Raw genomic sequence first — 15,144 nt, 5'->3', positions numbered from 1 at the left:
CATCTCACACCTACTATTGACAACATCATCGCAGAGCTGCAGGGAGCTTGCTTCTTTTCGAAGCTCGATCTAAGGGCGGGATACCACCAAGTCCTCCTGCATCCAGAGTCGAGATACATCACGACTTTCACGACCCACTGGGGTCTATACTGGTAAAAGTGACTCAGCATCGGGGTCTCCTCCGTGGCTGAGGTATTTCAAAACATTATCAGGGGGGTGCTGGTGGACCTAGAGGGTGTTCTGAACATCAGTGACTACAACCTGGTGTTCGCCAAGTCAGAAGTGGACCATCTGCAGTGACTGCCGAAGACCTTCCAGAGGCTTCAGTCACTGGGCCTAACACTCCACCACGAAAAATGTGAGTTCCTGAGGATGAACATAGAGTTCTTTGGATTCATGTTCAAGGAGGGAGGAGTGTCTGCAGACCCTAGGAAGGTAAAGAACATCAAGGAAGCGAAACCATCGTAAAATGTGTCTGAAGTACGAAGCTTTCCCCCGACATTGGGAACAAGCAAAATAGCGCGCCTGCTGTATGCAGATGATATTATTCTCATGGACCTTACACCTATAGGCCTCCAGAGACAGATCAACAATCTTAATGCCTATCTCAAAGAAAACCATCTCCAGATGAATTTCGACAAAACCAAAATAATGACGTTTGGAAAATCGTCTCGTGATGCGGAGAAATTCGTCTGGGCAGTGGACAACCAACAGCTGGAAAAAGTGACTAACTTCAAGTACCTTGGGATTATCTTAAACAAAAGCTTAAAAGAAGTCCCAATGCAAGATAACATACTGACTAAAACTCGCCTTCTTGTAACCCAGGCAAGAGCGGTAGCGAATAAATACGGCCGTTTCACATTAGTGCCAGTCCTGACCTTCTACAGAGCGAAGGTAGTCCCCACTTTGACGTATGGAGTTGAAGCCCTACCCAATTTACCATCGAACTTTTGGGAAAAAGTGGAGGGACTCTTTTGGAAACACCTGCTCAATCTGCCACAGTCGCTCCCAATTGTATTAATAAGGAGAGAGTTGTCACTGCAATCGCTGAGCTCCATTGTGGCTCGAAATGAAATCATGCTCTATCGAAAAATGCTACTACCCTCTCCGCCGTTGATACTAAAGGAAATACGTCAAGAAATAATAACAGGGTCGTGCAAAATGCTGTTGGACTGGTCACTAAGAATGACAACCCTCCTAGATTGGGCAAGCAGCTCCAGTGACGAACTCATTAACAATCCGGTAAAGGTGAAAGTGCGCATTAAGGAGCAAGATTGGATTGACACATTGGAAAAGGCATCGACCTCGAAATTGATATCCGACCTACCCTCAATTTGGCAGAAAGTTAATTCTACTAAACAGTACTTGTCGAAATGTCCTGACAAAAAAATACGAGAGTCCTTCCTGAGAATTCGATTGAACATTATTCATACAAAGGAAGTTCTGTTAAGAAGGAACAAGTCGGAAGAAAAAGGGTGCAGATTCTGCGAAATTGGGGACGAGGTGGAAACTATTAAGCACCTGTTAATGAACTGCCCGGCCGTGCTGACAGCACGCACACTACATCTCGGTCCTCTATTCAGAAATCTGCAGTTCTACGATGAAGAGGAATGGTGGTGTCGCCTAATCAGCGGAGAAAAGACGTCCTGGGTCATAGCAGTGGTGGGCTTTTTCCGTGCTATTGGCCTAATAACTCAATAAGGAAGGGAAAGCAAATGGAAATCATGGCTCGAAAATCTTCTCTCTATTACTATTGTGGGAGATCAGAGGGAAACATCATGACTTTTGCAGTCTTCCCCGCCCTTATTTCTCTCCCTATCCTCTTTGTCTGCTGTTCTCTGTCTTCTCTTCTGACTGTGAGATCCCTTTAACATCAAGGTCTTTCTCTTTTTTCTTCTCTTCTTTTCATCTTTTGACTTCAAGGACTCAAAACCTTGTAAAAATTGTTTTATACAATTAAATCAAGTAAAAAAAAAAAAAAAAAAAAATGTGTCTGAAGTGAGAAGCTTCCTGGGGATGGTCACCTACTGTGGCCAGATTATGAAAAACCTGGCATCCAGGTCGGAGCCGCTAAGGGCACTCACTAAGAAAGAGACGATGTGGCAGTGGAGACCGTTGGAACAGGCAGTGTACAAGGACATTAAAAGCACCCTCACTGAAGAAGACACAATGGCCTTCTTTGACCTGGCCCTGCAGTCGGCGATTGTTGTTGACGCCAGCCCGCTTGGCCTGGAAGCAGTTCTAACCCAGGTGGGGCAAGACTCCTGTGTCCGCCCCATGGCCTATGCCAGCAAGGCCCTGTCCGACATAGAGCAGCAGTATTCTCAGATAGAGGGAGAAGCGCTGGCCATACTCTGGGGGTGCAGGCACCTCCGGCTATACATCCTGGAAGGCCGGTGACCGTGGTGACCGACCGCAAGCACCTACTGCCGATCCTGGCAGGCTCATCCTCAAAACCACCAGCGAGGATTGAGATGTGGATGCTGGCCCTGCTGGAATACGGGGTCTCGGTGTATCGGCCTGGTGCCAACAATGCAGCCGACTACCTCCCTCGCCATCCGGGGAGTCACGAGGACAGAGAAGTGGACGGCTGTGCGGAAGAGGCCAGCGACCATATACAACTGGTGGTTGAAGCGGCCACCCCGAATGCCTTACCGCTTGAAGAACTGGAAGTGGCAGCTGCCAACGACGAGTGCTTCTGCATACTCAGAGTGGCACTGCAGCATGGGTCGTGGAAGAGTATCCTGGAGTCGCTAGCGGGGCGCACGCAGGAAGCAAAGATCGTGCTCGAGCAGCTGTGGAGAGTGCGGGGGGAGCTGTCATTCTCGGAGAAGGGTCTCTTGCTGAGAGGTGATCGGATCCTGGTCCCGCAGGCAAAAGTACAGGAGGTGTTTGGCCTGGCACACCAAGGCCATCAAGGGGCCGCAAAGACCAAAGCCCGACTACGCCTCAAGGTGTGGTTCCCCGAATTAGAAAAACAGGTGGACAACTATGTTGCATCATGTGTGTGGTGTCAGGCAGCGTCGCCCGCCCTGAGGGAGCCTGCCATTGAAGCCATGCCACGCGGCACGCGGCCCTGGGATTTGGTCCATGCTGACTTTGGGTCCACGTCACAGGGAACACACTTCCTGGTGGTGGTGGATGAGTACTCCAGATACCCGGAGGTGGAGTTCATCCAGTCGGTGGCCTTCGAGCAAGTGGTGGTGGCGGTGGAAAAGGTATTCGCGGCTCATGGTCTCCCCACAGTACTCTGCTCTGACAATGAGGCTCCATTTCAAGGAGAACGGTTTGCGGACCTGATGGAAGGCTATGGGGTACATCATAGGAAGGTGACACCTCTTTGGCCGAGGGCCATTGGAGAGGCTGAAAGGATGATGCGCATGTTAAACAAGGTTTTTCGGATTGCGCAAGGTCAAGGACAGTGTTTGCAGAGGGCCCTCTACCAATTCCTGCGGGTGTATCGAACAACACCGCACACCTCAATGGGAGTGGCCCTGGCCGAAGCCCTCTTCAAGCGGTGCCCGAGAGGTCGGCTGCCCGAAGTGGGGGAGAAGGAGCCGGCAGTCATCGACACTCAACAAGTGGAGCTGGAGCGGCAACTACGGACTGAGCAAGAGAATGAGAGGAGAGGTCTACGCCAACAACAACTTGTGCCCGGGGATGAAGTGCTGATAAGAAACAGGCACACCCGCGGGAAACTGTCACAAACGTATGAGCCTGAGCCGCTGGACGCGATAGTAGTCAAAGGGTCCATGGTGACTGCGTCAGATGGCCGAGCCTCGGTCACCAGGAACGTTAGCTTCTTCAAGAAGCTGGGTGATCCCAGGGCCGAGGCGCCTGTGGACCAGGACTGTGCGGACATACCTGATGAGGGCGGGGGTGCAGAGCCCCTCCCTCGATCCCCTGTGAAGATGCCAACTGACAGCACGACTCCCAACCCCGAGGCGAGCTGGAGGTAGCCCCTGTGGACAGGGCGAGGGAAACCTGCTTGTTTCAGTGACTTTGTATTGGACTCATGATGGAGCCCGGCATGGAGGTACCTGCTAAGTGGGGAAGGGGGGTGGCTGTGAATAAAGGGGCTCATTGGGGAGTTAGTTGTTTGGGTTAAGGGTGTTAGTGTGTTGTAGATGCTCATTGAATATATCAAGTGTGTTGTGTTATCGTTTTATTGTCCTCATGAAAGAGGAGGAGTGTGGTGCTACCCCTTTAAGGGAACAGCACATAGCGGCGTGATGTTGCACGCCGCTGCGTGCCCTATAAATAAAAGGGGCGTTCCCGGCCGCGGCATTGCGACCGGGGAGCCCGAGCCTGATGCATGTCTCTGTGTGAGTGCTTGGAACGGAGGGAGGCCCAGGGCTCACAGAACAGCACAGTGGGGGGCATGGATTCCCCAAAACACTACCCTGGAGTGCCAGAGATCTGTTAAAGGTGAATTATTATATGTCAACATCGGCTTCAATTATTGAATTGCAGAAGTAGTGAACCTCCTTTCCTAAAACCGGTACAGTATTTTTTGGGCTGCAGAGGGCCTAATTCGGGGACAGTCAGGCAAAACCGGGATATCTGGTCACCCTATTTGCAGGGAGTCTGCCCATCTAATGTAGCTCTCTCTGGAAGGGACAATGGAGTGCTGAGCCATAACGTCACAATCTTCCATGGGTGAGGTCGTTAGTATTGTATTAGCAGGTTTTGGCACAGGTCCCATACTATACACTAGGTGGCAGTGTTCTCTCGCTTTGCGGTTTAGCACTAAAAGTACAGACTTAAAAAACAGCGTGAGAATCTCGGCCTTCGTTGTCTGAATGCTCTCACTTGGCATTGGCTATAGATTGTCTGCTACTTGATAAAGCCAAGGGTTGTCACGGGTCGAGAGACACCGACGGAGAACAGAGATTGTCCTCCCAGCATTGCAGGGTAAAGAACTGGAGCACATACGCGAGATCGTGGGATGTTTTCAGATCACTCTCCGGAGGGGAAAAGGTTATGTTCTCTTTACAGCATCGTACTCCCCCTTCTGAGAATGGACTGCTTTTTCGTGACCCTCAGTTTATAATCTCTCTGAAGAAAATGTGTTCTTACTTGTCTTCATATTTTGTCTTGGAGATCACCTATTGAAACCTATAAATCAACACTGGGAGCGGATTAAGCAACCCCTCAACTTCATTGAATGTCAAAGCAGAACGCACGCTACTTACGCAGCACCACATGTCCCAGAATTCACTGGCCCGCTTTGTAGTAAGGTGCTCCTCTACCCAATGGAATCGAAAGAATGCTCAAAATGTTGAATTGAAAATCACGAAAACTCAAAACCTGGAATTCCAAAACGCAGAATGTACATACAATAAATCGACGAGTAGGGGAAAGATTGACGAGGCAGGTGGGAACAGCATTGCTGGGGGTGGAAAGAGTGTGGGATGTACCCGCTCACCATGTTTAAGGAAATGTTGGTTTAAAAAGGTTAGAGGTAAGGAAAAGCATACCCTGAGCAATTACATGACAGTCTAGTTTCGAGTTTTATAAAGATTCCATTTAAATAAGTTATGACGTTCATTCATCGCCTGTTTTTTATCCGCTGCATTTTTTGCCGAAAATGTTTGCCTGAAAAAAATCATCAAAAAAATATGGGCGTGGGGGTTGTGAGGGCACGGAACGGGTAGGGTGGGGGTACAAGGAATAAATAATAGGTGGCGGGCCTGAGGGGGGCCGGCCAAATAAAAATGAAAAAAAATTGATGAATTCTTTCAGCAAAAAATGTTCGGCAAAAAATGCAGCAAACAAAATAAACTGGGGATGAAGGAACAGAGAAACTTTTAAAATGTTCGATTTTATTACTTACAATGCAATAGAAAGCAACTCTTATCATTTTCGATTCGATTTTTTCCAATCAAGCTTTTTTTTGACATTCATGAATTTCATATAGAACTCGTTCAATTTAACAACGCTTTGACATCTTTGTCGGTTTCTTTTGTGGACATGGTATGACATGTCCAGAGAAAGGGTGACATTGTGAGCGCTCAGCAGGTGCACCAGCCCACGCAGGGGGCGCTAGAGGGGCAGCTGACATAGCGGGCTGCCCCTCTGGCCACCCCCTCAGTGGACTCGCCTCCTCTATGAGGGGCGTAGTGCCTGTTCCCCAGGGGGTCCGGCCGGAAACGGCCGGCCCCTCAGGGGGCATAAATAGCCTTGGCTGAGAGAGCAAGGTCTCTATTCCAGCCCAGACAGCAGACTCCTCAACAACTGATGCAGTGGCCTTGTTCGCTCCATTTTCTCTAAATGGGAGTGACTGAACTGGCAGTCGGATACCAGGGCGGCTCATTCTCGCAGGAACGGCATCAGTGTGAGAAGGGCTCACAGGTTTTTGGACATGGGACTTTGTAAGACGGGATTGGCGGTGCCACCCAGGAAAAGACTATAGGTTGGGCCAGGCAGTCATAAAACCTGAGATGGGCTGGTGCCGCTCGATAGGATGACTCTAATAATGTGACCATATGTTTCCATAAAGTGTAATATGTTTCCAACTTTCAGAAGGTATCTGTCTCATATCATTGGGTATAAACAAAGTACGAGATATTATGCATTAATGTTACTAGGTAGGGGCCATGATAGGGGTTAGCCCCGCTATGTAAAGGCTGGCCACAGAGGGTTCTCTGCAAGGTAGGCCCTGATTCCCGCGGGGACCTCTCTGAGAACAAGGCAGAAGGACATGCTGCAAGGGTGCCTGTCACTGGGCACCCCTGGCCATGCTTTCAAATGCTTAAAGCACCTGACTGCAGCCTGCCCAGCACTGCCATCCTTACCAGCAGCAGATGTTCCCGGATGATGAAGAGCTGTTTGGCCCACTGCCCGAGCCATTTCTTCCTCCACAGAAATCCACAGATCTGGGACTCGGGGCGCGCAGGGCCATCGTTTACAGCGGCGCCCGTGGGCCACTGAATGTAGTGAGCCCGGTCCTTCACACATTCCTCCTCTTCGCCGTAGGACTCGTAGTGACTGCTGTCCGTGTCCACACTGCCTGTTGGTACAAGCCAACCATCATGAGTTCAAACGATGCCCAGTTCACCTTACAACTGCTGTACCAGTCAGCAAACACTTATGAATGGGTCATAGTAACTGTGGTAACTGTCAAGGGCGTTAGGGGGAAGGGACTGTCTGTGTCAGGTTACTGGTAGGAGTGGTCCCCAGGTTGGAATTGGAGAGGGGGGACACCGAAGTGTGTTGGAGTTAGTGATGGGAAATGTCGCCCATATGAGTTTTGTGGTGGTGCGAGATGGCCTCATTCCCTTGATCAAGCAATTAGGCTGTGCTATTCTTAATGAGGCAAATAATTACCTGTGCTAGATTTAGTGAAAGAAAGAGACTGGGAAGAGCTGTCTGTGCTCCATTTAGTTATGTTATGTTTTGTTGTTTCATACCACGCACCGCTACCACCCAAGGGCAGTCTCCAGGCTCTAAGGAGCTCTGCAAGAGAAGAGGGTGGGGTGTGTTTGTGAGGATAGGATGAAAGGATTGGTTCAGAACCAGGAGGAACTGGCATCTGTGTGCGTTGTCTTGTGTGTGGGAGTTGGTTTGGGAGGCCCTGCTTGTTGTAACTGTATGGGGAACACTCAGTGCCTCGGATGTCGAGGTTAGGGTGGGCACTAGTTAGGTGCGTCCATGGGGTCCAGTGTCTCGGATGACTGTTAGGTGTTTGATCGTATGATTGTTTTATTATTGAGGAGGAGAGGTACAAGTATTGGATCTTGTAATCGCAAATAGTGCCTAGTAACATGTTCTCTGAAATGTGTCCCATTCAGGCTTGTCTAAAACCACATTTTAGCTCAAGGTACTCTTCACATGGGAGAAATTACCCTTTTCATTTCAGTCAGGCCCCACCCACAAGGGCAGCCCAGCACCAAAATGGTAGGCAATTCTCCTCTGAACTCGAGTATCACAGCAACCCTGGGCAAGTGTTCCTGCCGTGTTGGACCTCATCAGGTCTGAGTGCTAGTGTTAGTGATGAGAAGGGTTACCGGTGTCAGGTTTGATGATGAGAAGGGTTACCAGTGTTGAGTTTACAGATGACAGGTGCTACCCAGGTTATGTTTAGCAATCAGAAGTGAGTCTTTGCTTGGTTTAGTGACCAGAGGTGTCCATTATGTTGTGTTCAGTAATGAGAACAGTTCTCTGTTTTGTGTTTTGTGATGGGAAAAGTTACCCATGTGAGTTTTAAAGTTGGCATCAGAAGCTTTAGTTACATTGGTGATCAGAAGTGATTCCTGTGTTGAGTGCAGTGTTGGGGAAAATTCCCAGTGGTTGTCATTAGGGATCAGAGTGGTATCTTTGCTTGGTATGGTAATCAGAAGTGATCCCTGTGTTGAGTGCAGTGTTGGGGAGAATTCCCAGTGGTTGTCATTAGGGATCAGAGTGGTATCTTTGCTTGTTGGGCCTAGTGATGAGGAGTTCCATGTGGTTGGGTTCGTTCAGTTTGTTGATCAGCTGTACTATCGGTGTTGAGGTTGAGGATCCTGCTTTGTGTTGAGGGTTGTGAATGGGATTGGTGATGCAGAGTTATCTGAGTTGGTTTAAGGGATGAAAAGAGTTCCCTGGAGTTGGTGACGGGAAGAGCTTCCCGTTTGAGAAGAGTTGCACGTGTTTGGATTACAAATGGGAACCATCACTGTGGTGAGGTTTACTGATGGGCGACCTGTGCTGGATGTCGGATCCGCTGCCAGGGTTACTAACTTGTCATGAGAATGGTGGTCGTACAGGCTTCTTTGATAGGAGATGGAGAAGGCTTACCTGCGTTGGACTGGCCTCTGGGGCTCACCGGCTCAGCTTCCTCATAGGAGTTGTCCCCTTCTTGCAGCTGCAGATGGCTGGGGAGGCCTAGCCTTACCCTCTCAGACTGCAAAGCAACAATGCACACAGAATGAATAACTGCCCACAGGTGTAATCTCATGCAATGTTTGCGGTCATGCAAATTCTTCTCAGCGGGACATCTCCCATTCTAGCTGAATCACTCCCAAGGAGCTGCTGCCTTCGGGGCTCCCTTGAGATTATGCAGAGGGGCTGGTGAGGGATATTTTATCTGGCCAATGAGGGATTTGCATGAGCAAAATTAAGTGAGATGCGGAAGGATGTCTTTGATTTTTATTTCCGAGAACAGACTCATGATCTGCATTGTGAGTATACCTGTGTGAGAACTAAAGCTAATATACGCTGGCATCCTGTTACTATCCTTTGCATCCAGTGAAAAGTCTCACAGCATCCAGAGGAGGAAGAAAATACCCGAATATCCCTGCTTCAGTGGCCATAACGGTGGGTGCAACCAGTGGGAACCAGTTAGTGCCACTGTACCCGCAAGAGGAGGTCCATAGAGCTAAGATTGGGCTGGCAAAGAATTTCGTTCCCAGACTTCTATTCGGTTTTATATACCTTTAAGTCAATACATACATTTTAAAATTACATCATAATTCATTCGATTAGAAAAAAGAGAAGAAAAAGAGGAACCATAAAAGACATGTTTAAAAGAATTTCTCATAACCTCAAATTAATAATTTCTTTCGATTAACATTAAATAGTAATTAGTTGATTAATATACTTTGTTCTTAGAGGCCATGACCTGCGAACAAAACAAACGAGCAGTGGCAAAGATTACAGTCGGATGAAGATTCTGTCTTAGTAACTGGATTGCTGCACAAGTGTCTCTTATCCGTGCCTCCTTTAACAATGGAATCGGGTATTTGTATCTAAAATGCATCGTCTTCACACAGAACAATAAGAAATGTGATAGAGTCTCTTTGGCTAAACCACACATGGGGCACAGATCATTTTATTTTCCTTTTCAAGAATCCGTGAATACAGCTACAGGAAGAATACCTATTCTCAGACCCGGGTACAAGGATTTTTCAAATGCCAGAAAAATCATATCCAAATAATCCTTATGCCCGGGAATACCACATTCGAGATAACCAGGGCCCTTTTTTAACCTCAGCACACCCGCCTTCAGTTTGTCACGCACTCTCAGCCCTGTCTGTGCCTTAAATGCCAGCTTTGTGTCACTATGCGTATTCTATGGGGCATCCCATATACTAGTGCCTTCCAGGATGTGGAGGGACTTTTTAACATGGCAAAGCCACTCTATTGATTTCCCACCATCCAGGGACATAAGATGGCACAAGGCCTTGCAGGACTTCTCCCAGCTGCCTGCTTCCATAATCTTATCCAAAAAAGGACTGGCCTTAGTCCAGCCTGCGCATCCAGGGGCATGACATCTAATTCCAATAAAACCAAAGCCGAGGGAGCACTGATTAGGAGGAAATTCAGTTTTTTCAAGAATTTTTGGTCATTGATGGATTTTGGCAATATTGGCGTACAGTGCTGCTGGAAGTGCCCGCTTTTCATAGATGTCCAAGGATGAGGAGATTGCACCACAGTATTTTTCTAAAGTGGCAGAAGCATGGGCCACTTGGGCGACCCAACATTCAGATTCCTGGACTCTTACTCCAAGACAATCAAATTGCTTAACTTGGTCGAGCTGTACTCCATCTACCTTTAACACAAGTTGCCTAGATTCAGAAAAGCGCGGTTTGAAGACAAGAACCTTCGATTTATTTTCTATATTCAAACTCAATTGCAAGTCCTTACACTTGGAAGCAGAGAGTTTCACAGCTTGGTCCAGACCTTGAGGCGTTGTTGCAAGAAGGACCGCATCCTCAGCATAGAATAATGCAGGGTATTTGCCCTCTGCCATCTTGGGGCTATCCTGGCACCCTTCTAGCAGTGCATCAATAATTTATTGGATGTACAAATTAAACAAAAGGGGTGCCAGGGCACAACCTTGTCTTACCCACTTTCCCCAAATGCACTTGTTTCCTCACCCCCAGGCCATAACGGACAGATGCACTATTTTGGGAATACAATAACTTAATTACCCCAACCAACTCCAATGGAGCTTTGCGTGAGGTCAAAAGGTTCCAAACTGTTCCCCTCGAAACAGAATCAAAGGCAGTGCGAAGATCAAGAAAGGCAGCATACAATTTCATTCCCTTTAAAACAGTATATTTCTGTACCAGTAAATAAAGAATAAATCATTGATCCAAAGTGCCTCTGTTATTTCTAAAACCCGCTTGAAGGTCGCTAATGATTGTACTTCTATCAACCCAGTTCTGAAGATAGGCCAGAATGATTTTACCAAAAAGCTCTTCGTTGCTATTGAAGGGAGATATAGGGTGGTATTTCCCCGGGAGACTCCTACCACCTTTCTTGTATGGGTAATTATCGTAGCTCTGAGTCACAAATCAGGAATTATACCCTGCCTAATAATGGCATAAAACAACCTACACAAAACAGGGATCCAGACAACTATCTCATCACTAAACAAGTAACCAGGGATCAGATCAGGCCCTGCAGCTTTGCCACCCTTCTGTGATCTAATGACACATACCACATCCTCTACTTTAATGTGTAAATGATCAACGGGTAAAGGGGCATCATCATGGGTGCCAATTGGGGTAATAGAATTCATAGCGTCCAAGCCACTGTATAATTTTGCACAGTGCTGGGCCCAATCATCTGAGCTAATACAACAATCAAGGATCCGCTCCCCCTTCAGGTCCCCGGCTGATACCAATTGCCAGAACAGCCTATTGTTCTTCGACTCTAGAGCCTCAAACAGGGCTCTCCATTTGCCTTGCAGATACTCATTCTTTTTAACTAGTGTTAAGATGGATTTCTGAACTCTGACCTGGTGGGCAGAGGTTCAGAAGGCCAGCCTAGTTTCTTGGAACAGGGAAACCTTCTGGACAAGCCAGACTAATCAAGGTAGCGTTGGCAGCGGTCAAGACTAGGTCTCAGGAAGGGCCTTGGAACGATCCTACTCCTACCAGGGCAGCCAGTCACCCCTGGGCAGAGGTGGTATAATATGGTACACATGGAATTCCATCGAGCGCCTCTTCGGCATGCCAAAAAGATACTTCCGGTGCCTACAAAGGACTTGTGGGGCCTTCATGTACGGGGCTGAGAAGGTGTGCTAATTGGGGCCTCGTGTTTCCTACTACAAAACATTGACATCCAGCGAAATGCGCCCGTTCACGAGGAGGAAGAGGAGGGTGAACAACTAGGTGATGGGCAGGCTGGGCAGCTATGAACAATGAGACAATGGTGATGAGCTAATGAATAGAGGTGAGGCCATCACAATTGCATGTTAGAAAACCATACTCCCGCTGAGCCACACCAGACCCCAGAGAAAAGATACAGATCAAAATGACATCAATACCTCTCTGTTCAACTACAACTTAGGGTAGGGGGGTAGGCGTAGTGGGATGTGTGTGTATGAAAAATCAAACATCCATGGTCCGGGGGGTGGGGGTACAAAAGTAGATCCGGAGTCCAAGCAGGTCTAAATTCAAAGGAGGTGAAGAGCAAATCCAGGATGCAAGGGGGAAAAGCATATCCAGGGTCCAAAGGTTCCCAAAAAAAATATCCAGGGTCCAATGGCGGCAAAAAAGCTAATTCGGGGACCAAATGAAATCCAGTATGTGAGCGTGGCTGGTAGATAGCAAATTCAGGGTCCATGGTAGTCCAAATGAAATCCAGGGCCCAAGGCCGAGGTCCTAATGAAATCCAGGGTGGAGGGTACATAGCAAATTCAGGGTGCATGGTAGTCAAAATGAAATCCAGGGTCAACTTAGGGCACGGAAAAACCAACATATATACACGCTCCTGCTCATAAGGGGCTGTGAAGAAAGAAAACAAAAATGAAGGTTATGAGGGGGTGATCAATGGTCATTCTGCGGCTGCTTGAGCCTGGAGACTTTGGTGGGATTAGGGGATGGGTCAAGCAGCCTGTGATGGGAAAGACACTGTGCAGACTGGACTTGGGACTGCTACGTGCGGGAGGTGGTAAAGCGGACAGCAGTGGTAGAAGGGGTTCCACTATCCCACCTTACAAAGTCCTCCATATGGGAAGGGGACTATGCAGCATGTGCCGAGTGTGCTGCAGGCTGACCCGCATATTCTGGCTGCTGAGCGAGGGTTCAGATAAGGCCATGCTACGAACAGCAGCAGATGTACCCTGCCCTCAGCTGTCGCAGGACTGAGGTGTCCATGGTGACAACACCGCTGGACAAGATGGTGGTGGTGCAGTCACCATGGGCCTAAGCAGGATATATTAGATGGCAGATAGCAGTCCGCGTGGGGATTCTATCAAGGGAAAACAAAGCCACAGAGCTTTGTCTCATAGCAGAGATATCCCCTGCATCAGATCAAAGGTGTTCTACAGAACATTCCAAAGAAGCAACACAGCACACACGAACGGTAACTTAAAACCTTCCATCCCATCTCTATTCCAATGTAATTATGCTTGCAAAATATATATAACAAAAACCATACGCACTTAAGTCTTTTCAATCACAATCTTAAATGAATGTAAGTTAAATGATTTTTACAAAGTAACTTAATCACTCAATTGTGCTAACTAAAAATACTTGAATCTTAGTTGCAGTCATCCCCCAAAACATTGTTGTTTTCAAAGTAAGTAAACTAAGCAACGAATGATTTACACAGCAACGTATAGATAATACCAATTCGACAGGAAGTTAGACTACCTTACTTCTGGCTCAATCTACAACAATTTATAAAATGAAATGACTAAATAAACTGACCGGACTTTCTAATCTATACATTATTAAAATGCTTGTATAAAGAACCAACAAGTTTCCAGAGGTGCCGATCTGTTTAATCCGAAGCACTTTGTATTTAGATGCTCAACGAATCTAAATATTCAATTTAGAAAAGTCCCTTCCTTGTGTTGGAAGTCCACAATCAAAGGGGAGAATCTCTCAAATGCAAAGGATCCAATTATGAATGCCCCCTTGGAAAGAATTGTGCTAATAATCCGTTTGAACTCAGTCCAGAATAAATTAATAATTCCTACCACTCTTTCGGGAGAAATCTGAATAGAGATCCCTTCAGAAATAAAAATTCATAGAAATGCCCCAAGAAAAACAATAAAGTTGAGTCTTAGTGATTCAAATCGCTATACAAAGTCGTTTTTCCCTCCAAGTTAGCCCTTAAATAACACACCTGCAGTTTACCTTAGTAAGAGAGCCTGCAGGCTGGTGCTCCCCGTCGATCTGTAGAAAACTGACGATATGTTAAATTGTTCCTTTAAAAGAGTTGCAACATTATTCTTGCGGCGTATTTCTTTTGAGCACGAGTCAGTCAATCATAGCAGGTGTGTATATCCCGGATATGCCGCAATCCTGGTAGTATGCTACTTAAGTACGCTCTAGAAACGTGCCATGATTTACATGGGTGTTAGCAACCATGTATGCTATCTGTATGTTACTTTGTACCTTTTAGAAAATGGTTTGATGTTTCTTGTGCCATGGTTCTATAAGAAACTCGTCTGTTCAAAGTACCAGTATCGAGTGCCTAAATCCTGGACCTGCGCTATCTTAGTAGTAGGTGTGTTTTTTACATACCAACCACAGGCCATAATGTATATAGATGACCATTGTTATGAAGTCGAATAATATCAAAACTCTTATTTATTTATTTATTGCATTTGTTACACGCCCAAACCCAAGGGTATCACGGCGCTGGTTACTTAAGAACTTAACTTGTTACAATCTTAGGAATCTGGTTATATACGTACATTCAGTTACAACATGTTAAGAACATTGACAGCATTGGTAAGGTCTTAGATATTTATATAGCAGGAATCACTATGTCGCTGCTTATTAAACGTATATATTTGAAGTGCATCTTTTCAATTTGTCACCCTGTATATTTAGAAGGAGTTGACGGCTCTCTAATCCTGAAAAGTTATGTGTATGATAGTTAAAACTCCCTTATAGAATTAATTTGAGGAATTCAGTTTCTTCGGACAACTTCCACCCGGTCTCTACCCTACCCATCAGAGGTAACATCATAGAAAAGAATGCTGTAAACCAACCTCAGAAATGGAGAGAGGAAGGCCACTTACTTGAACCCCCACCAATCCGGTTTCAGACCCTCGCAGGGCAAGGAATGACCACTGCTAGAGGTCTTTGGAATGCCTCCTAGAAGAGCCCACCCTGCCGATCATCCTGGCTTTAAATACAACTCTCGACGCAGTCAAGCAAGAGATTCCCCGGGAGCAGGTGGGAGACTGGTCTGTGG

At 47.0% G+C, this 15,144-nt stretch overlaps 1 protein-coding gene across 1 annotated transcript in view; it reads right to left on the bottom strand.

Moving 5' to 3' along the window:
- LOC138491297 (actin filament-associated protein 1-like 2) overlaps positions 1-15,144 on the bottom strand; it is a 341,208-nt gene that overhangs the window by 159,806 nt on the left and 166,258 nt on the right. Inside the window, exons 5-6 of the mRNA XM_069617735.1 lie at positions 8,779-8,884; positions 6,798-7,012 (exon numbers count right to left, since the gene is read on the bottom strand). Of these exons, the coding sequence (XP_069473836.1) occupies positions 6,798-7,012; positions 8,779-8,884 (321 nt within the window). The remainder of the gene's footprint in view (positions 1-6,797; positions 7,013-8,778; positions 8,885-15,144) is intronic.

This window comes from Ambystoma mexicanum, chromosome 10 (assembly GCF_040938575.1).
Source record: "Ambystoma mexicanum isolate Mex_15411 chromosome 10, UKY_AmexF1_1, whole genome shotgun sequence".
Lineage (NCBI taxonomy): Eukaryota > Metazoa > Chordata > Amphibia > Caudata > Ambystomatidae > Ambystoma > Ambystoma mexicanum.
Note: the sequence above shows the minus strand (reverse complement) of the source record. Positions and strands in the feature narration are given on the sequence as shown.